General features: G+C 37.2%; 1 protein-coding gene across 1 annotated transcript in view; it reads left to right on the top strand.

Moving 5' to 3' along the window:
* Taf4b (TATA-box binding protein associated factor 4b) overlaps positions 1-23,047 on the top strand; it is a 142,426-nt gene that overhangs the window by 80,706 nt on the left and 38,673 nt on the right. Inside the window, exons 13-14 of the mRNA XM_010644010.2 lie at positions 4,293-4,418; positions 9,492-9,548. Of these exons, the coding sequence (XP_010642312.1) occupies positions 4,293-4,418; positions 9,492-9,548 (183 nt within the window). The remainder of the gene's footprint in view (positions 1-4,292; positions 4,419-9,491; positions 9,549-23,047) is intronic.

Here is a 23,047-nt window from a genome sequence, read left to right as displayed (position 1 = left end):
GTATTAGCAAGTCTTCAGCTATTATAGGAGTGGTAGAATGAATGCTTAGTATGCAGGAGGTCTTTAATTTTCTCTGTTTTCTATTCTGCTTCACATATCTCAGCAATAATCTCTGTTATTTCCTTCTTTCTTCTAGCTTTGGGTTTAGTTTGCTGTTCTGTTTTAGGTATAAAGTTAATTCCAATACTACCAAAAAATCTGCCAGTAGTATTTGCTTCATATATATGAGAACTCTGCTGTTTAATAGATAAAATTATTAGGCATCGTTCTATTACTGTAACAGCTGTCTGAGACAATCAATGTAAATGAGGAAAGGTTTATTTCAGCTCATGATTTTGGAGGTTCCAGTCCATGGATAGTTGATCCTATTGCTTTGAGGCATATGGTGAGGCAGCACTTCATGGTAGGCATAGACACAGAGGAACAAAGTTGCTGATTTCATGGTAACCAAGTAGCAAAAAAATGAGCAAGAGGATCTGAGGTCCCAATAGTGCCTTGAAGGGTGTGCTCCCAATGACCTGATTTCCTTCTACTTGGCCCGGCTTTACTTCCGGTCACTATTGGCTGGGGACTAAGCCTGTTGCGCATGGGCCTTGGGGAGACATTCAAGATTGAAAGTTTTGCAAGATTGAAAGTCTCTTTGAGTTGACTCATTCATCGCTATATCATGTTCTTCTTTCTCTTTTTTTTTCTAAATTAAGAAACAAGGTCTTAACTATGTTGTCCATGATGACCCAAATTCCTGGGCTCAAGTGGACCTCAACTAGCTGGGAATATGGGTCCATGCCACCACTCCCAGCTTGTCTTTTTTAAAAAACATTGATTTAAAGTCTGTCTTGTCTGTTACTGGCACTAACATCAATGCTTTCTTTTGGTTATTATATTCATGGAGTATCTTTTTCATTTTACTTTCAGTTTATTTGTATGTTTTATCCAAAGTGAGTCTTTTGCAAATAGCATATAGTTGGATCATGTGTTTTAATTCATTATGCTGCTCCCTGCTTTTTGATTGGTGAGTTTAATCCATTTATATTTAAAGTAATTACTGATAGGAAAAGACTTCTGCTATTTGCTTTTTATATGCTTTACAACTTTTTTGACCCTCACTTCTCCCATTACTGCCTTCTTTTATATTTAATTGATTTTTTTTGTCTTGTAATATTTGATTTCTCTCACTTTGTGTGTACTTTTTATTTATTTTCTTAGTGTTTACCATGGAGGCTATAATTAAAATCCTAAATCTATAGCAATCTAGTTTGAATTGATATTGGCTTATATTCAGTTTTGTGGGGGAAATCATAATCTTCTTCACTTTAACATTTAGAAGTATCACCTAATTTTCCACATCAGGATCTCCCCACCCCTGCCTTAATCTTGTTGTTCTTTCAGAAATACGCGAGTGTATAATCATTTATACTGGGAGATTTCTGTAACATGGGGCTGAGGATATACTCAGTGGTAGAGTACTTGCCTAGTGTGTGTGAGGCTGTGGGTTCCATCTTCAGCACTACAAAAAAAAGCAACAACAACAATGAAAAACAAAAGGCTAAATACATAACATGTACAATTTAGTATGGAGAGAATTTTTCTTAGGGCCTAGTGAGAGTGCTATTTAAAGATCTATTGTGGATAGCTGCAGATAAAATTCTTCTATTTTATTTCAGAAGCTTGTATTCCAAGGATTGAGTTGCCCTAGGCCAAACAGATAACATCAGCCCACCCGGAAGACCTTAGTAACTTTGCTTAACACTAACACCTCCTTAACCCTATCTTCTACTCTTTCTAGTCTGACTGATTTTCCCCTGCCCACTTTTCCCCACTCATTGCTTTATACTGCTAAGGCCACTGTCTGAATTTACACACACAGAAGAGCAGAAAGAATTGTCATTATCCTTTTAGCAGACATATCAATCATTTAATTATATTTGAAGTTAGTTTAAAATCACCCTTATTTTGTAGGCTTTAATTATAATAATCTTTGCATTATAGATTTAGCCCTGATTTTGTATTTCATTTTATACTTGATATGATTTATTTTTATCTTTACAATATTTTGAAATTCTACTCCATGAATTTTATTAAAATGCAAGCCACTATCATTAAAAGCAAAATCCCACCATCTCTTTCCACTCCTGAAATCCATTTGCTTTTGGTAATGTTTTACCTGGTTAAATATAATTCTCTAATCATAGGCCATAAACTGAGATTTAAGTGAAGAAGTGGAAAGTGACATGTGAAACAGAGCTTTTGATCTGGCTGCCAGGTGCTTTCCCGCTGAAGATATATTGCAGTCTTCTGAATGCCTGAGGCCATGGGGGAAGTTTCATTGTTTTCCAGTTGGAAGGTATTATAGTGTTGCCCTTAGATGGGATTCACGCGATGGTGTTGATACATTAGGACTAGATCATTATATTTTCATTGCTAAGCCATTTAATATATAGTGGTCCTAACATGGTAAAGCCTTACTCTGTTGGTGCATAGAGTTCAGTTAATTGGGTCTGCTGAAACCGGAAGGAACACCAGGCTGTTGTTTTAAAGAAAGGGAATCAGTAGGACTAGGGGAGGTACTCATTTGTTTAATAGTATCTGGAAGCTAAAAGAAAGATTGCACATTGTGCCAGAGGCAGTTGTATCTGAGTTGGAAGAGAAAGAGAAATTTAGCATGCCTACGTGATAAGGTTAAAATTTAGAAAGTCTGCCTTCCTTTTGATTTACTGTTTGTTGTCCCCTTTAAATTAAATCCTGTCAGTAAACTATCTCTAGAGTGTCTGAGCACAATATACTGGTAAAGACGAAGTATTTAGGGGCCGGGGATTTAGCTTAGTGGTTCTGCCTGCCTGCTTGCAAGCACAAGGTTCTAAGTTCGATCCCTGGTACCAAAAAAAATCAAAAGTATTTAGGAAACCACTGTTAACTATGTTTAACCTCTATGGTTGGCCTATAATATATTCCATAATCTATCTTGTATTTTTTTAACTTTAAAAAACATTTAGGAATTCTTTTTGTATTAAATATGAAGTAAGGTAAGTAGCACTATCCTTGTTCCTTAAACTATGTAATACTTTTTTGATCTAGTTAGGTTTTTATTTTTTGATTTTATTTTTTTTGGTACTGAGAATTGAACTCGAGACCTCATGCTTGCGAGGCAGACGGTGGAACCACTGAGCTAAATCCCGTGCCCACTTTTGATCTAGTTAGATACCAACAATAAATACTTAATTTGAAAAGAATCTTGGGCATATGAAATCTCTGGGTTAATTGAGTCAGCCAGAAGCATGGGTAAGCATGGGTATTGAGCTAAGATGGGAGGCAGGAGTGTGCTATACCCCGACCTCCAGGCCTGGTGCTCTCTGTTGAACTATATATTTCCATTTTGCTGCATACGGCCTCCCTCAGATGCCTGGATTGAAGAGATAAGTAGATGGCCCGGTGTCCTAAACATTGGTTGGGAAGATTCCAGGCTCCCCCTACCCAAACCTGGTTCTCCCAGCAAACCACACACACTAGGTATAGTGTATGTATTATCAAGGAGAGGTAGGTGGTTGTAGTGAAGAAAATTGGAAAATATTTAGATTGGGAAGCACTGTTTTCCACTCTGGTGTATCAGAAAAAACAGAATAATTTAAATTTTGTCATTTTATGGAACACCTCAAACACATAATTATACATACTTCGATTGTGACACTCATTCTTAAATTATTTACTTAATTTTCTTTGGCTACTGTTTCTGTCACATTCACACCTTAAGGGAATCCTGAGTTTCGGGATTTTGATACTTGGCATCTTGTCTTTTGTTGTATTTTGATGGAAGTTGTATTCATTTGTCAAGGTTAAATGAGTCCAGCAGTGCTAACTGAAGGCTAACTTTCATGTTAGGTGTATTTTTCAGTGAGAAAGAAGATCATTCTTGCTGTTTGTCTGCATAGGCTTAAGAATTAATTACTCATATTAGGTTCTACCAAAATAAAAAATAATTTAATTAAAGAGATTTAAATTATAAGTAAATGGTATATATGCTCTTGCATTCTTCTTCTTGTTTGAATCTGCTTGTCTTAATTCCTTTCCCTACCTCAGAATGAGGTTTAGTAGAATTCTCTTTGAAACATAAATTATCTCTGAAATTTTAAGGATAATTCAAGTTCCTGGGATTTTTTGTTTTGTTAAGCTTGTTTAACATAAGCAAAAAATTACTGAAAATTTAGCTATTTGTTGGTGTCACTGTCTTTAGTTTATTACAATACCTAAGGTGGAATGTGTTACCCAGGATCATCATAAGACTTTTTTTTTCCCAGGCAAGTGAAAATTACATCCTGTCTAGTGATACTAAGTCACAGCTCAAATTTCTTGAGAAGCTGGATCAATTGGAGAAACAGAGAAAAGATTTAGAAGAAAGAGAAATGTTACTTAAGGCTGCCAAGGTAAGGGCTTATGTGATTTATGAGTGAACATGGCCTGGCTGTGAGGTCAGAATTGGCCTCATCATTGGTCGACTGTTTTGGTTTTAAGCCTTTAGATTTCTCTGGAGGATTTCTTAAAATGAAATTACTAATAGAATGTCTCACAGCCAGGATGGCGTGGTACAGTGGCTTTCGGTTAATTTAGTTTAATGAGTCATGATCTTTGTCTCCTCACTCTCATTTCCTGTGTGCCTGGCATCACCCCCAACCCCCAGTAAAAACGTTCTGTAAACATTTCAGGGTCTTTTTAGGGAATTGTTTGATATGTGCCAAAGTGAAGTTGAGAGAAGAAAGTTCAGAGAGTAGACCAGGAGGGTTATGGGTAAAATAGGGTATAATGTCAACTGTATGGGACCATAATACATGAAGGGTAAAAATGGGTCAGAGATTAAAAGGGAGAACAGGTGAGGCTTTTCACTTTCTTCTTTCTCCTTTATTTAAATGTTTTCCGGGACTATTAGTGCCAGATGGGGGGAAAGCTTAATTCCACTAGTTTGTGTCTTGTAGCTCTGTGCTTCTTCATAGGCTTGAAGCCCTTCAGAGAAGTCTTAAAGACAGAGCACTAAAGTCTTTAGTTTTTGTTTTAAGCACTTTAGCTCTAATTTTTAGTGTTCTTGGAAGCTTCTCCTTTCTAGAGTATTTGTTGCTACTTACTAATTGCATTTTTGAAAACTAATTTATTTTGAAATAATTTCATACTTACAGAAAGTTAACCACCACTATATATTCTCAGTCCTCTTTCCCAGGAAAAGCTAACTAGAAGTGTACATTCTTAGCTCCTACTTCCAGATTCCCCCGTTTGAAATATTTTACTGAATTTCTGCATCTCTACCCACTTACAGACTCACACATCCTATGTGCCTGAGCACATACTGCCATTGGTTTATCCACGTCTTCTGTCTTCCCTCCTTCCCTTCACGGATTTGGAAGTTTTTAGTGTATTCACAGTTACAGAACTATAGACACTAATTAATTGTTTTTCAAAGCTTAGAAAGTATTTTTCAAATATGACGTCCCATCATTCCTCACCATTCTTAACATGTATTTGCAAAAATAAAGACCTTCTCCTGATGACCCTCCGGTCAGGAAGTCAGCAGTGACCCTACTGTCAATTGCACAGGCTCCCATTCTGGTTTAACCTGCCATCTCAGCCAGGTCTCTTCACATTTCCTTCTCATTCAGGAATATACATTTCATTTAGTGTTATCTCTTTTCAGATTCCTTCAGATTCTTAGTCTTTCTTGTTCATTCGTGCCCTTGACAGTTTTCAAGAGCACTGCCTTTTACCTGTATAAGATGACCCTCAACGTGGATTCATCTGGTATTTCCTTGTGGCTTAAATCATGTATTCTTCGCAGGACTGCACAGAAATGATGCTGCATTCTTCTCTTCTGATCATATCAGAGGGCAGCTTGATATTCTCACGTAGCTGACTACTATGAGCTCTTTTTCCCTATGTAATTATTTATTTTTTCATAGGAAAATATTTTAAGGTGATGCCAGTATCCTATTCCTCATCAAGGTTTCATCCTTAGCATCCATCGTGGTGTCTACCTGAATCAGCCATTTATGTGGTGATTACCAGAGGCTGATTCTTTATTCCCATCAACTTTTTTGCTTATTAGTAATTACTATATAAAAGAGGTTTCTTTTTCCCCCTTATTCATATCAGTAGCAGATCGTGGATTCTGTTTGACCAAATCAGTTATAATCTGTTACTGTCATTATTATTTGATGCCCAAATGGCTCCCAAGTGGGAGACCTGATCCATGCCTCACTGGAGCTCCCTTCTCCTTATTTATCACTGTGTATTCTTGAGCACTAGCCCAGTGTTGAATTGTCCCGGCCTCCATAAAAATGTGGGCATCGTAGCCTTGATATTGTGCAGCTTCCAGCTGCCCCAGTGTCAAACCCAGTGAGTGCTGACCTATGCTCAGGGAGGGAAAGGCAGCTGGGACAGAAAGATGTTCTTCTTTGAGTATAAGTATCATAAGCAAGCCTCGGCCATTGTAATGAGGTGGTTTATTGGTGTTTAATTTCAATTACTGGGCAGTAAATAAGTTCATAAACTATTAAATATTTTTTATTCATTAATGGATATACAGTATTATTATACTTGTTTTCAGTCTTTTGAATTTCCCTCCTTTACCAGACTTCTAAACGTTGGAGTGTCCCAGGTTTCAACTCAGCCCTTCTTCTCTGTCTTTATTCCCTTTTAAAATGACATTTCCAATTTAGTCTACATTCTGAAACTTTGGGTTCATAGAGCTATTGCATACTTGACATCACTTCATTGGCATCTCAAATATAATTTGTCCAAAAGGACTTCTGATTTTTCTTTCTTCTCTTGTAACTTTTGCTGACTCAATGAATGAGGCCATTATTTGCATCAATGTTCAAGCCAAAAAAATCAGGAATCATCTTTAACTCTTGTCTTTCTTGTCCTTCCTCATTCAGCTCTTTTTCTGTTCATTTCCAGAATGTATCTATCTCCTGTCTTCATTATCAGTGTCACTATTCCAGTCTAAAACATCTTTCACTTGGACTTCTGTATCTTCCTGCTGACCTCTGTTCCCTTCTACAATCTGTTCATCATACTGTTGTTTGAATAGTGTTTTAATATCATAAAGAGTTTTCAGTGGCTTCTCTTGCACTTAAAATCCAAACTTCTTACCAAATTTTAAAAGGTCTTACATTTTCTGGCACATTCTCCACTTTCTGAGCTTGCCTAGTGTCTCTCCTTGTGCCATTTCACTTTATGGTAGGCACATTAACTTTTCTATTTCTTGACTGTGCCAAGCTCATTAGACTTCTAATTAGGCATCTAAAACTGAACACTGAGTTCTTTCCCCCTACATCTGCTTTATACTAGATCTCTTCCCTCTCAGGAAGTGGAAATTACCATCCTCCTACTTGCTATTCAGGCTCCTAGAAGCCATTTTTTGTTTCCTCTTCATTTTAAACCTTCTGTGCAGTCCATCCATCTGGTTGACCTTCTTTGCAAAGTGTGGTTTGAACCTGTTTGCTGTGCTCTTCTTTGCTATGACGATATTCCAGGCTGCTCTCATTTTTTGCCTAGTCCATCACTTGCTCACAACAGTTGCTTTAGAAAGTCTCAGTGCATGGGGTATGTACCATGTACCTGCTACATAGCTACCAGAACTGCCTTTTGTGGTGGCTCATTCTATGCTGTGAACCCTTCTGTGGCCTCTTAGAACCGAACTAACCTCCCAACTCCTTATCGTGGCCTAGAGGGCAACACATGATCTCCAACCTTTCTCTCCTTCAAATTGTCTCTGTGCTTTAAGATCATGGGCCTTCCCTCTGTCTACAACCATGTTCTTATTTTTGGCATTTACTGTGCTTCCTGCTTGAATGTTCTGCATGGACTCGAAGATCTTGCCATTCAGACCTCTACACAACTGTCACTCCTCAGATACCTTCCCCTCTACCTTAGAGAAGTACTCCTCTCTCTTTTGTCACATTGTTCTGTTGTATTTTCTTCATAGGACTTTGTATCAGCAATGACTTGCTTTGTATTTCTACCCATCTAAAATGTTTTACATATCATAAATGTGTTTAATTTTTATAAAAATTCTTATTTTATTATTTTTCTGTTCTTAAAATGTGAGAGCTGGGCATTTGGCTCAGTGGTTCATTTGCCTGCCTCGCAAGTGCAAGGCCCGAATTTGATCCCCGGTACCCCCCGCAACAAGTGAGTTACCTGGGAATAGAGGCTTTGACTGTTTTGACTAGTTATTTGTTCTCTAAATCTCCAAAGCCTAAAACAGTGGCACACAAAGACTGTCTACTTATGTCCAGTAATAGAGGATGCCTGACAAATATGTATTATGCAAATTCACCCATTTTATACAAGGACAGTTGTACATACTCATACAAATGTTTATATACCATGCATGCGTGTTTATATATAAACACATCTGCTCATGTATTCATTATCTCCTAGGAGAACGAAGGTGTTTGACCTAGTTTGGATTCAAATAGAGTTGGTTTAGTAGATTGCAGATGAAAATGAAAACAAAAACTTACTAGTTTCGAGTAAAATTTGTGTCAATATTTAAGTGTCTGAAATTAGAAGATCCTAGTAATTCTAAACAGATGATCTCTTATGTTTTCTTTCAATAAGGGTACTTGCATATCAATAAAAGTAGCAGATAAACTTAGTAAATAGGAGAATACTTTGGTTTTTATTTTGTTATCTACCTTTGGCTTAGTTAGCTTAGATTGCATTTTTTCAAACAAACATTCAGATTTATAGGAGTTAAGCAAATCTGTTAGGATAAAAAGAAGATACGCCTATCCTAAGTATGTTTTCCTATGGACAAAATGGTTGTGGCATCATAAATGAAGTCCCTTACCCATTATCTATCATACCTTATCTATAGATGATAATAACCGTCTTCTAATACCAGCACTTTACTATGACTGTATTATGAAAAGTGACATTGAATTAACATGTATGAAAATTTATTTGTGCATAACATTCTGTCAAATGTTATAAAGGACCTAAAGAAAAGATACACTAAGCAAAATACTAGAATATATTTCCTACTTTTTGACATTATACTTTTAAAGGCAGATTTGGTTCAAGGTTAGTCAGGGTCGTGATTTTAATAGTCCTTGAAGTACCATATGTTTTCCCAAAATAGTTTTACCTGAAGATAAACCTGTTTTTATGTTTTCATTCATTTGAGCGAATAGTTCTTTTTCTCCATCTGCACCATCCATTTTTTAGTTTCCAGTGTTCCGACAAGAACAGCCTCATGCCTCAACTGGACCTGACTGACATTGTTAGCATCATTTTCAGTCTAAGCTTCCTCCAGGCTAGAGCTGCACCAGCAGGCCCAGATGAGGACGGGGAGTGAGGGTGGGAGTGCAGCCAGACTGGACTGAGGCATTGCCCCTGGAGCTAGGATTTTCAATCACAAGAGAAATTGTCATTTATTAAATATTTAACTGTGACTGTGGTGTTTAGATGCTCGTTTCTATTAAAATTTTCTTTTCCTTTGATAGAGTCGTTCCAATAAAGAAGATCCAGAGCAGCTGAGATTAAAGCAGAAAGCCAAAGAGGTAGGACTTTCAAGTTACCATGTCTTTTTGTTGGAGGGAAGGTTGGCATGGCTCTCCTGGCAATTAGGTCAGGGTTTATTTTGCTGTTGCATACCATTTGCAGAAGCCTTGGGGAAGGACAGGAACTGCTAAAGGCAAGGGCAGTACTTCAAATGAGGTCAATGAGTTATGTGCTCTCTTTTTAAAATTTATCTTCAAGGCTTAGGCATGTCTTCTTAGAAATGGCTCTTTGTAAACTACAGCAGTATACTTAGAGGAATATAATGTGGGATTAAAAAAAAAAGGAAACTTTGGAGATTTAGCATCTGGGACTGTACAATAGGCTACATTTTTCCAGGGTAATTGTTCGTTTTGTAAATCTGATACTGCTTATAATTCTTTGGCTGGGAGGCGGTACTGGGATTTAGTTTTAAATGGAAAATGCCTCTGGCTTTTAATTTTCTGGGCCCAGCAGTTTTCTGTTCTGGAATGGAGCCCTTGTTTCACACAGTTCATGTTTAGCTGCAGGGGTTTTAGTTTATAGCTTAGACTGGTTAAGCTTTTACTCCCAGAGGCCTCTGCATAGCAACTGTAGAAATCAACAAATAAGTTCATTTATGTCTGCAGCCTCCTCTCAGTAGCTGACTTTTTACATTTCCCAATATCCATTTCCTGACTTTTCTAGCCCCAGAGAAAAAACTCCACTAATTGGAGCTTATTTTAATTGAGCCTTAATATTGGATCTCACTGGAGTTGCCCCCAGAGCTGCTGAGAACAGAATGAAATGAAAGTACCTAAGGTTGAAGATGTGGGGTGTGTGTGTGTGTGTGTGTGTGTGTGTGAGAAATTTTTCACTTGACCTACAGATTCTTTTCTCTCCTGAATAAATCATCAAGCCTGTTCACATTGCTGATTAAGGATCTGACAGCAGATGATAATAAAGACAATTGAGGTGTGAGACGTGTGATATGGAGCTGAAGAAATTGGTTTCTATAGTTACTTGACTGATTTCATGCAATTTTTAAGGATCTTTGTGCTAAATAAGAGTGATTTTCTGAGCAACCTTTTTCCTTAACTGTGCTTCTTGAACTATGAAATTTGTTGTTGCTTAACATTGCCGCACTTGGCTCCTAGGTGCCAGCAGCAGCAGCAGGTTATTTATGAATGTTTTAAAGGCCCTTATTGTTTGGATTAATGTAGGAGCTGAGGGAAAACAAATGGAAATCTAGTAAGATTCTTACAATCAATGTGTTGTGTTTTCATTAACAAAGAACATACTTGAACTCTTAGTTAAGGGATATTAGCATTGGGACAATGAAAACTAGAAAGGGAAAATATTAAAAAGAATTGAAATTAGAATCATTTATTTTGAACAACAAAATATTCTTCATACTAATTCTTTCCAGTGGAAAATGTATCTAAGTATATTAAGTTGAGAACCATACCCATCACGCTGTTGAAGCAAACTGGGCTTGTTGATAGGTCATTTAGGGACTGCCCTATCATCTCTCTGAATCATGGATATTCTTTTCTTTAATTAAGGACTAATGGCATGTTTATCTCACTGCTAATGTATAATCTTTTTGGAAATTATTTATTATCAAGCTCACCCATTTACCTTTAAAGGTCTTGCCCTGTCTGTGCCTCTTTTTTAAATCTTCATAAGCATCTCTATCTTAGGTTAATTTTTTTCTTTAGCTTTGTATAGGGTGGTTTTGTTTGCTTGATTTTTTAGTATTGTGTTTAATTATTTCCTGAGGGATGAATAGGTGGACAGTATTTTTCAAAGAATATTGAGAGAAGTGAGGGGAAAAAAAATGCCTCTTCCTGAGAACAGGTGGTAGCAAACCTGTTTTTTCTCTCCATTTGTACCTCCATATAATTTTTTTGAAAGCAAGATTAAAAGAACTCAGCATAGCTTCTAAGTATTTTGAAAGTGCTTTTGAGTTGCTTCCTACTGTAAAATCCTCTTTGATCATAAAAGAAATCAAACACACTGGCTCTGGTCCAAAAATAGAGCCATTCTGTATGAGTTGCAAATATTTGAAAGTTAAATATTGTCATTTTGTCATCCTCCTGTTCCTGCAGCTCTTAGTGACTTCAATGTTGAAAGGGGTTTCCATTCAGAATCAAACACACAGAGATGCCATATTTTGTTTGATTGCATACATATTATCCCTACTTTAATATAGAGTTGAGTTGGATGGTAATTTGTAAGGTTGTGGGCCGGGGATTTAGCTCATTGGTTCCGCCGCCTGCCTCACAAGGACCCAAGTTCGATCCCTGGTACCAAAAAAAAAAGTAAGGTTGTGTACTAGTTGCTGTCACATTGGTGTAAACTATAATAATATAGTTTTGATTCTTTTGGTATTTGACTACCTGGGAAGCTTTCTTGGTTCAGTCGTAAAAATTAACACAGAACCCTTACAATTGCTTGATTTAGAACTGTTTTGCTTTCCTTTTCCAGGCACCTGCCTACCAAGATGGCCACAGGTAATGGATTAATGACAGTATATTAGAAGTACAAAACACCATTCTATTTAGGGAATGTCTAGGCTTTATGCCGGAAAATGTTTCAGTGTTGATAGTTATTTCAATCTTAAATCCAACCCGAATCCACTCCATAATCCATGTTTGCTTTCAATTTTTAAGGACTAGAATTTTGGTCTTAAATATTTCTCCTTGAATCTTGTGTTTTCTCTCATATAGTTTTAGAGACTTTTGTTTCTTTGTTGCATTCTTAGTATATGAACGAATTCTGTTAAATTGTGCAGGTTTTATGATGGCATCTAATAATTTCTTTTCATTCTTTCTGTTAACTTCTAACTTTGTTGTTCTCGTTTGGCACTTAAAAATAAGTAAGTTGCCTTTGGGTTTGCCTCCAGTGTAGCGGTTCCTGCTCCATATGGTTCTTAGTGACCTGACAGGTTACCTATTTGAAAACCTTATTGTTGCCTGACATAATGTCTGTGGATGTCCCTGTAACTGAAACATGGTATCTTAAAGTTAGGGTGCTGTCTTCTTCCCCTTTTAGTGTGTTTGCTTGAACAAAACATGCATATTCTGTCATATAACTAAATTTGCAATACACTTTCAAAGTCTGCATTATTTTTGATACTCCACTAAAATGTAAGTGCTGACATTCTTTCATTTTAACATCAGTTTGTGCAAGGTTTTAAGTAGACTTATAGTAATTACCAAATTCTTATTTCAAACAAGCAGGCACATCTTGTTTATTGCAGTGGCAGACTTGTTGGACTTGTGTGTTCTATAGATTAACATCTAGCCCTCGGTGTTTTCATTTCTTACCATACCATCCAGAATTCTGCCGAGCAAGCCATCTGACCTGACACTTAACATCCTGACTTCTTAAACATCTATTATATCTGTTTGTGACCCTTATTTCTTTTTGAATTTCTTATTTCTCCTTTGGGAAATTTGAGCTCAGTGCATGTGTGCAGACTGAGACAAAGAATTCATTTACTTTCTTTTTAAAAGTTCTTCGCATTCTGTTATTTTTAATCAGACAATAGAGGGAAGAAAAAGGAATGGAAGACATACCTGCTGGCACACTGACTTTTTGAGTATCCTGTAGAAACTAGGCGAAGATATAAGTATCAAATAATTAAAGATATAAGAGATTAGGAGACATGGATCCTGAATATTGAGGGTTTTTCTTTAAAGAAATTGTGGGATACAAAAACTATACATACAGCTCTCCATAAAGCGTTACTATTGGATTATAAGATTCATTTCTGATTGATTAGAAAATATATTATTTAGGAATAACAAGGGCAAAGTCTATTTTTCAAGTGAAATTTGAAGATAGCAAGTCAGTGAAACATAGATAAGGCTAACTACTAAACTGCAGCATTTAAAGAACGCTAGCTCTGCAGGATCCAAAATTCATGGAACATGGGACAGGGTCAAAGCAAATTTATCATTAAAAGTACATTTTAGCAATCACATTTCTGTAGTATGGAGAAGACTTTCTTAAAATGACAGGGTATAATGAGCTTGGATATGGTACATAGAGAAACAGGGATTTAAACACTGATCGTCTAGAACAGTGAACCTCAAACTTTAGTGTGCATGAAAATTATCCGGGAAGCTTGTAACAATACAGATTTTGGGGCCAGGCAGCCACGGTTTATTATGGTTCAGTATTGGAGTGGGGCCTGCGAAATTTGTACCTCTAGCAAATCCCCAGATGCTGCTCCTGTTGCTCACATCGACAGCAGATCCTACTTTAGAACCATGATATAGAAGGAGAAAGAAGAGGACTTCAAAGTTTATCACTTTTATTTTCCCCTTAACTGGTCAGTGAAGGTTAAACAAAGATGTGATTTGGGGATCTGAGATTTGTTGTGTTGTACTGGCAGAGTTCAGTTACCGTGCAGTTAGCATTCAGGAGGTGTTTCTTAGAAACAGGACTACACTAGATATTCTTCATGGGTATTCTCAGGAGACTTGTATTGGTGGTAGAGAAAGGTACATGCATCCTTAGACTTTTGAGACACAGAATCTGTGTATCTTGAGAGATATACTATTTTCTTTGTTGAAGAGGTACATATATTTAACAGCACCCAAAAAACATTGACCCAGAAGCTAGGAGTCTTGGATTCCATGTTTAACCTGCCGTTGTATCCAGATCTCACTTTTGGAAAGTTACTTTATCTCTTTGAAATTACCTCAGTGTGTGTGTGTGTGTGTGTGTGTGTGTGTGTGTGTGTGTGTGTGTGTGTGTGTTTGTGTATATTTAAAATGAATTTAACAGCACCTCTTTGGCTTATGAACAAGGCTGTCTTCATTTAGGGAAAGGTGAAGCATAAAAGAGAAAATTGGTAGCTTAAATACAAGTCTGGAAACATTTTAGATAGATGCCACAAACTCTAGTACTTAGGTTTGAGACTGGCCATGGACACTTTAGCCGTGCATCCGCCTCCAGAGGACCAAAAGAAAGGTAAAAAGAAAAAGGAGTATAAAGTTGAGAAGCATGGCAGGTATAAACATCTTGTGCTTTAGAATAATCCAAAGATCTTGTACATTTTCTTTTCCTTTTCAATGTTAAAATTAAATCAGGTATTATGTTTAAGTTAAAGGTGCCTGCTCGAAGTTTTTGAGGAATGTTCCATTTTTCTGAAGGTGGGAACAGATGAGAAGGGATTTCATATTCTGTGAAGCCTCAGAGTTATCTTTCAAATTGAACGAATCCCAGTTGTTCTGCAGTGTCCTGATACTCTTAGCCTCAGCAACACAGAGAAAGAAATAGACTGACTTTTACTATGGTAGAATTCTTGCCAGATAATTGTCTCTGAGGGCTTGAAAAAGGTTCTGTGTTTCTGTTGTGGTTTCCTTGAATTTTGGTTGAGGTGGGGATAGTGATTGGGGGTTAGCTTGCCTTTTCCTGTTTATTTTGAAGTACAATATTTTAGAATTTAACCTTGCTTTCTCCAGTAAATTTAATATTTTTTAGCACTAACTTAGAAGTAATTTTAAGTATCATTGGGGATATCAGAGTTTGCTCACTTTTTCCCATAGCATATCTAAAATTTAATTTTTAAACATTTGTATTGTTATTAATGTTTTATTGTTATCTTTATGCATACTTAACTTTCATTTTACAGTCTTAGAAGGATTTACTTAATGCTTCTTATGCTGACTTCAAAACTTAGAAGTGTACTTTAGTTCTCTCATTTCATTAATTTCTTTCAGACTCTCCAGTTCGGTTAATAATGCTCCTTTGGTTGCTACTAATGTACTGATAGACAGCACACATCAGTCTTGAAAAGATACGAACTCTCAACTTTTTACATTTTTAGCTTGGGCTTTACTCATTGTTTATACTTTATTATTACTTCCCTAAAGCTTATGGCAGAATCAGACTGAAGATGACACCTCCTCATCTTTTTCATTCATTTGTTAATGAGGGACTTAGCCAGTGCTTTCACCTTTTATATTGTCAGGGCTTACATGGTTGACCACATGTTTTGCCTGGCTTAAACAAAAAGAGAAACATACTTTTATATTTCTAATACTTCCAGTGTTATACCTATCTAGATAAATTTGGTTCTTCCTATGAAATATATCTGTACATTTGTCCAGGCATTAGCTAATATGACACTTGGTTTATTCATTTTTTTAAAAATCTAGCTCCTGATTCTTTTCTCTTTTTTTTTGGTACCAGGGATTGAACTCAGGTCCTTGTGCTTGCAAGGCAGACGGTGGAACCACTGAGCTAAATCCCCAGCCCTAGCTCCTGATTCTTAATCTTAGTGTCTTGGTTTTTGTTTTCATGCATTTTTATTTTTCCTTTTGTTTTTGAAATTTATGTGCATAACATCAAGAAATAACCTCTCCTGAACTCAACATCTGAAAGCTTGTGTGATCTTCAAGGTACTCTACTAATGGTTTTGAGTTTTGATTAAATTCCATACTTCTAAGAGTTGTACTTAAAAATGAAGAGACAAGTATTGAACACCAGGAATAAAATAATCTTCAACTACTGTTGCTCTGTTGCTCTCTAGTGCACTGACCTGAATTGCAAGGGACTTCTTTGGTATCAGAGACACAGAGATAAGAAGAGTTCTGCTGTTTTCATTAGCCTTAAATGAAGGAGTGAGAAATTAAAGAGAATGTGCCAAGTCTGTGTAGTTTGTTTAGGAAAAAGTCTGTGTTGCTGCTGTTGCTGAGCAAACAAGCTTGCATTTTATTAAGTACAGGCTAAATGACACTTCACGTAATAGAAGTTTGTTAGAATTCTGGTTAAACTGCCTTCTAGAGGTTCCAGTTAAGATGAGTAAAAATGCTCCATACTGTCTCTTCTACTGAATTTGGCTGTAAAATCTGGGCAGAATGCATGGAACTGCTGTCTGAGAGCATTGAAAAGGAAACAGTAGGCAGGTGGGGAAGAAGATGAGAATTCAAAAGACCACGGGCCAATAGTGAGGTTGCCATCCTGCCACTCTCTACTGCTCTTCTTCTTGCTGCTTCCTCCAGACGTGAATGCAAGCACAAAGGCGTGTGGCAAAGCCAGGGGACCGAAGCCCTATTTTTTTAGCCAGAGGACCAAAGAGGACTTCTAGAGAAGGAGAAGATACTGCAAAGATGGTAGAGAATGGAGGAGCTCAGGAAAGCAACCCTGTGTTTAAACTAGTAGGTCCACTCCTGAGCTACATATTTGTTGTAGGTGCATTTCATTCTGATGAGCACATTAAAGGCTTCAAGAACTGAACCAGAATGCCTGGGGATTTAGGTCAGTGGTACCACGCCTGCATCGCAAGTGCAAGGTTCTAAGATCGATCAATCTCAGTACCAGATAAACACAGTGGAACCAAAAGACTACCACCAGGTGCCATCCTGGCTGCTGGGTAATGCAAAAGTGGGACAGATCTAATTAACATTAAAACTAAATTGGATTTGGAACCGGGCATGGTGGTGCATGCTTGTAATCCCAGCACTCGGGAGGCTGAGGCAGTAGGATCACTGTGAGTTTGAGACCAGCCTGGGCTACACAGTGAGTTCCAGGTCATTCTCAACTACATAGTGAGACCCTGTCTCAACAAAACAAAACGAAACTAAACTAACCATTGGCTTTGGAGCCAAAAACCAACAGAAGTCCTATTGGTATTGGTGGCCTGACCTGTTATATGACAAACAGAAGTACCAATATTCTGTAAAAAGATATATTGGGCCAGGGATATAGCCCAGTGGTGCCACCACCTGCCTTGCCAAGTGCAAGGTCCCAAGTTCAATTCCCAGTACTTAAATAAATAAATAATAAAAAAATTTAAGAAAATACAGAGTCATAATATGTTCAAAAAATTGTCAGAATGGACTAAAAACTGAACTGTATCTCTATAAGAAAATTCATACAAATGTAACAGTATAGGTAGGTTAAAAGAATGGGGGAAATGCTTACATTAGAAAAGATGAAAAATTTCAAATCAATAATATAAGATTTTACTTTAGGAAATTTAGAAGAAGAGCAATATAAGCCCAAAACAAGCACAAAGAGATGCATAACAAGGATAAGAGCAGAAGTCAGTGGGAAAAAATGAAATTCAAAGCTGATTCTTTGATCAAAAAAATTGATGTCTCAGAAAAAAAGACAAATCATAAATAAGAAGAATAAAAGATGGGATATCACTGTAGGACCTGTAGGTGTCAAGAAGATGGGAAGCAAATAAACAGTTATGTATAAATTTGGCACCTTAGATGTCATTAGCAATTTCTTGAAAAGTATGAACTGTCAAATGTTAGCTAATTTGAAATAAAATTTAATAGGCCTATAATTTATGAATAAATTTTATTTGTAGTAGAATAGATTGAATTTGTAGTTAAAACTAAAGTACAAAATCACTTTATTGGGTAAATTCTACCAAACATTTATTATAGAGAATTAATACCGCCTCTACACAATCTCTTCCAGAAAAGAGAAAAAATAAAAATACTTCTAGTTCGTTTTATAACCCTTATAACCAAAACCAGAGAGGTGGTACAAAAATGAAAACTACTGACCAAAATCTCTCATTAAGATAGCTTAAAAAAATAGCAAATCAAATCTAACAATATGTGATAATCACCATGAACATGTAGAGTTCACTTCAGAAATGCAAAATTGGTTTAATAGTTGAAAAATTAGTCAATAGAAACTACCCTATAAGTAGTCTAAGAAGGAAAACCATGTGATTTTATCTGTCAAAGTAGAAATGCTCTGATAAAATTCAGAATCTATTCATGACTTAAAAAATACATTTTTGAAGCCAGGCGTGGTGGTGCACACCTGTAATCCCAGCACTCGGGAGGGAGGCTGAGGCAGAGGAGGATCACTGTGAGTTCGAGACCAGCCTGGGATACACAGTTCCAGAGCAGTCTGAACTACATAGTGAGACCCTGTCTCAAAAAACAAAACAAACAAACAAACAAAATATATATTTAGGGATCTAGGAATAGAAGGAACTCCCTCAGTCAGATAAAGGCAGCTTTAAAATCTCTATTGTAATATCTTCCCCGCCCCTGAGCACTGGGGATTGAACCCAGGGCCTTGAGAATACTAGGCAAGCACTCTGCTGCTGGCTACATCCCATCTTTTTTATTTTTAATTTTGAGGCAAGGTCTTGCTAAGTTGCGCAGGCTGCTCGTCAGTGTGCAGCCCTCTGCCTCAGCCTTCCATGTGGCTGGGATCAGAGGCATGCACCGCAGCCTGGCCTAGGATCACTCTTAATAGTAAAGACTGAGTGCTTTCTTCCAAAGATTGGGAACAAGGTAAAAATGTCTACTTTTACCACTGTCATTTCATTTAACATTACACTGTTAAATCCTTGTCAGTACAGTAAGGCATGAAAAAAAAAAAAGGCAAATAAACCCAAGCAGAGGAATAAAATAATGTGTCCTTTTATTTTCTTGTGTGTCTTCCACAGATCAAAATTTTTTAACTTGAAAAAGACCAGTTTATCAGTTTTATTCTTGCGTAAATATGATTTGCATGCTATGTCTAAGACCTCGAGTCTAATTTGTCTTGTGCCTTTTTTCTAGAAGTTTATAGTTCTATATTTTGTGTAAGATAGGCTTAGGTATAGATTGATATATTTTGCACTGGATATGCAGCTGCTCCGGTAGCATTTTCAGAAAAGACTTCTGCTGGACACTGAAGTGACAAGGACGGATTTTAATCATAATAGACCTTTTCCATAGGGAAAAGAGTTCACTGTGATTGGACCCAGCCTCAGCTGATTTGTACAGAGGTTGCAGGGCATTCTTAGAGGGAGCATGGTGGAGCATGGAAGGGAAACATGCTGAATGAAAATTGGAAGGAGATTCGGCCCATTTGAGATCCACCTGGGCTTTCTAACTGGTGCTTACTGAAGTTAGGCTCCTGCCCTTGCACAGAGGCTGGAGGCAGCAGCTTCGTCTCCACATCTTCTCTAGACCACATAGCCATTCCTGGGGCAGCCTTGAGTATTATCAGATAGGCCCTTCAAGGGGAATTAGGTCATCTTGAATTCTTAATAAATTGTGTTTTGTTGAATTCTTTTTAAGCTTACATTAAGGCCTAGTTGACAAAAGGGCTTGGAGGAACTTTCTGGAGTTTGGTCATGAAGAGAATTTTTATCATTTCTCAACTGAAATGTTTTTCAACCTAATCAAAAATCAACTGGCCATATTTACATAAGTCTTGTTTTTGGATTCTCTCCTGTGTTCTATTCTATGTGTCTTTCACTTGGCAAATATTATCCTGATTGCTGTAGCCTTATAGTAAGTCTTAAAATTATGTGATGTGACTCTTCTGATTTTGATCTCCCCCTCAATTTAACTACTCTAGTTTCTTTGCTCTTCCATATAAGCTATTTACTGATTTATTTGGTGCTAGGAATCAAACCTAGGGCCTCATGTGTGCTGTGCAAGTGTCTTACTGCCAAGCAATATATTCATTCCTACCGCACCATGAACACTTCAAAATTGATGTGTTCATATCTACCAAAAATGTGTGTTGTAATTGTGTTAAATTGGTAGATCAATTTGGAGAGAATCAAAACCTTTTATTATGTTGAATCTTAACAATTCTTTTTCTTTCTTCTCAGTTACTAGGGATTGAACTAAGGACCTTGTGTTTGCCAGGCAGACATGGCATCCCTGAGCTACATCCCAGGCCCACAATTCTTGAATATAGTATATGTTTCTATTTATTCATGTTTCCTGTCATTTCTTTTCTGAGCGTTTTGTGGCTTGCAGCATACACACATCTGTATCTGTTAGATTTATCCCTCAGAATTTCAGTTGTGGGAAAGCTATTACAAATGACATTATTTAAAATTTAAGCTTCCAGTTAGTTACACCTTTATGGTATTGTCATAGGATGATTTTTCTTTTTTTTCTTAAGTAACGTGCCATTTTCTGCAGAGACAATCATGTACCCCTCTTTCCACTTGCAAGCCTCTACCTTTGGCTGATTTTTACGAAATTGAAATTCAACCAAATCTGCTGAATCTGTAGTAATGCCCAGAATTCCCTCCCCTTCCTTCCGGTTGTAAGTGCCTGGCTTCTCTTTGTGCGGGTTAGGATATGCTGTTGCTGAGAAGATTTGTTACATGAACAGAGCCAACCAAAACTGTGGTTAGCTTCCATTTTTATTAAGAGTTTTGCAAAATTTTCTAAAACATATGTGAAACTTCACTTTGCAAAGTAGGATACATAGAAAAAGGAATTTGAAGACAAGTCAATTAAAATTTTTTTTATTTGATAAGACTTTCTTATAGATGCCATTTCACTATGGGAAGGACTTTTTGTTTGTTTGTTTTTTTGAGACAGGGTCTCACTGTGTAGTTCAGACTGCTGGGAACTCACTGTGTAGCCCAGGCTAGTCTTGAACTCACAGCACTCCTCCTGCCTCAGCCTCCCAAGTGCTGGGACCACAGGCGTGTGCCACCACACCAGGCTGGGAAGGACTTTAAATATAGCTTGTTTGATTTTGTGCTACTGGATAGATAAACTCAAATTTGTATTTGTCACCTAGAAGTTCTAGATTACTGCAGCATTAAACTAAACTATCTTTCTTATTTAAAAGTTCAGAAGAGCAAAAGATTTTATAACTTCTGAAAATACTTTTCTAATATCTCATTTATAAGAATATTAACAATTAAAGAAGGATTTTTGCCAGGCATGGTGGCACATGCTTATAATCCCAGCACTTGGGAGGCCGAGGCAGGAGGATTGCCATGAGTTATAGGCCAGGCTGTACTACATAGCAAGGCCCTCTCAAAAACTACTTTTCTAATATCTCATTTATAAGAATATTAACAATTAAAGAAGGATTTTTGCCAGGCATGGTGGCACATGCTTATAATCCCAGCACTTGGGAGGCCGAGGCAGGAGGATTGCCATGAGTTATAGGCCAGGCTGTACTACATAGCAAGGCCCTGTCTCAAAAACAAAAACAAACACACACACACACACACACTCATACACACACACACATGCACACACACAAAAGAAAAGAAAAAAGATTTCTGTTCTGTGATTTTTTGAGCAAGTAGAAAATGATTTTTAATTCCCTTTCTTTGGTTAATTGTTTAGTGTGTTCAGTTGCTATAACAAAATACCTAGAGTGAATAGCTTATGACCACCAGAAGGCTATTTCTGACATTGGAAGCTAGAAGTCCAAGATCCAGGTGCTAGTCAATGGGGTTTCCAATGAGGACCTTCTCCTCATAGACCACACCTCCTCAACATTCTCCCGTGGTGGCAAGTTAGGAGAGATTCTCCTGTCTCTTGTTTGTGAGTGTTATTTCTCTGGACCTAATCACTTGCACAGGCCTCACTTCCTAGTACCATTGTCTTGAGGGTTAAAATTTCACCATTAGAATTTTAGGGGGACACAGACATTCAACCATAGCAATTGTTTATTGTACTGAATATTCAGTTATCTGTGGTAGTCAATGTCTGTCTTAATACTTAGATAATTTGAAATGCTCTGAAAGTGGAGTTTTTTAAAAAATGTTTTAGCTATAGAGTAATTGTAGTCTTTATTGTTAAAATTTTTTCCAACACTTTTGAGAAGCCACCTACTTTTTTCTTTATGTCTTCTGTTCTCACAGTTTTACCCATAGAGCCCAAAATTTAATGAGAATGAGATAGATGAAACATGAAGTTCTATTGATTTTTGGCATAATAAAATGAAATTTGACTTAATCTTTAAACTTGATAAAATAAATGCTTAAATTGCATATTTGGAAATCTTTTCACCCAACTAATGGATAATGTTATTGTTGCCACATATGAATGAGGAACGATAGACTTCTTGAGGTGGACGAACCACTTCACAGTTACCTGTTTTTTATACTACTCTCTGATAGATCATGTGCTTACATTTCTTTAGTGCTTTTAAAATAATATTCCCAGAGTGTGTATAGGATGTCTCCACAGGTTCCTTTCAGTTGACTGGTTTGATCCTATTTAAATATGTGACTATCAGCCATCCTGTATTTGTCAGCTTTCCATAACTGTGACAGAATAACTGAAATAAGCAACTGAAAGGAGGAAAGGTTTATTTTGGCTTCATTGCTTTTAGGCCTGTAGCATTGTGGAAACGTCATGGCAGAAGGGCCTGGCGGAGGGAACCTGCTTACCCATTACCCACCAGGAAGCAGAGAGAGAGGAAAGGAGCCAGGGAGGAAGGGGACTGGGGACAAAATACACCCTTCAAAGCCTCCCCACCTGCTTCATCCAATTAGGTCCCACCCCTGAGTAAAGACCACCGAGCTGTAAACTCATCAGATCAGTGAGGTTAGAGCCCTTCTGATCCAGTCACTGCACCAGGCCCCAGGCCCCCAACACAGGAAACCTTCTGAGGGATGATTTATGTCCAATCTGTAGCACAGCCCGAGCTTCTTCCCTTACTTCCCTCCATTGTAATAAGATTTTGATGGAACTGAATATTATTCGTCCTTTGAAAAACCTTAGGGACTTATGTAGTGGTATTTTAGTTTTACTTTCTCACCGTTTTTTTTTTTTTTTTTTTT

This window comes from Fukomys damarensis, unplaced genomic scaffold (assembly GCF_012274545.1).
Source record: "Fukomys damarensis isolate Sample0158 unplaced genomic scaffold, DMR_v1.0_HiC HiC_scaffold_30, whole genome shotgun sequence".
NCBI classification, from domain to species: Eukaryota; Metazoa; Chordata; class Mammalia; order Rodentia; family Bathyergidae; genus Fukomys; species Fukomys damarensis.
Note: the sequence above shows the minus strand (reverse complement) of the source record. Positions and strands in the feature narration are given on the sequence as shown.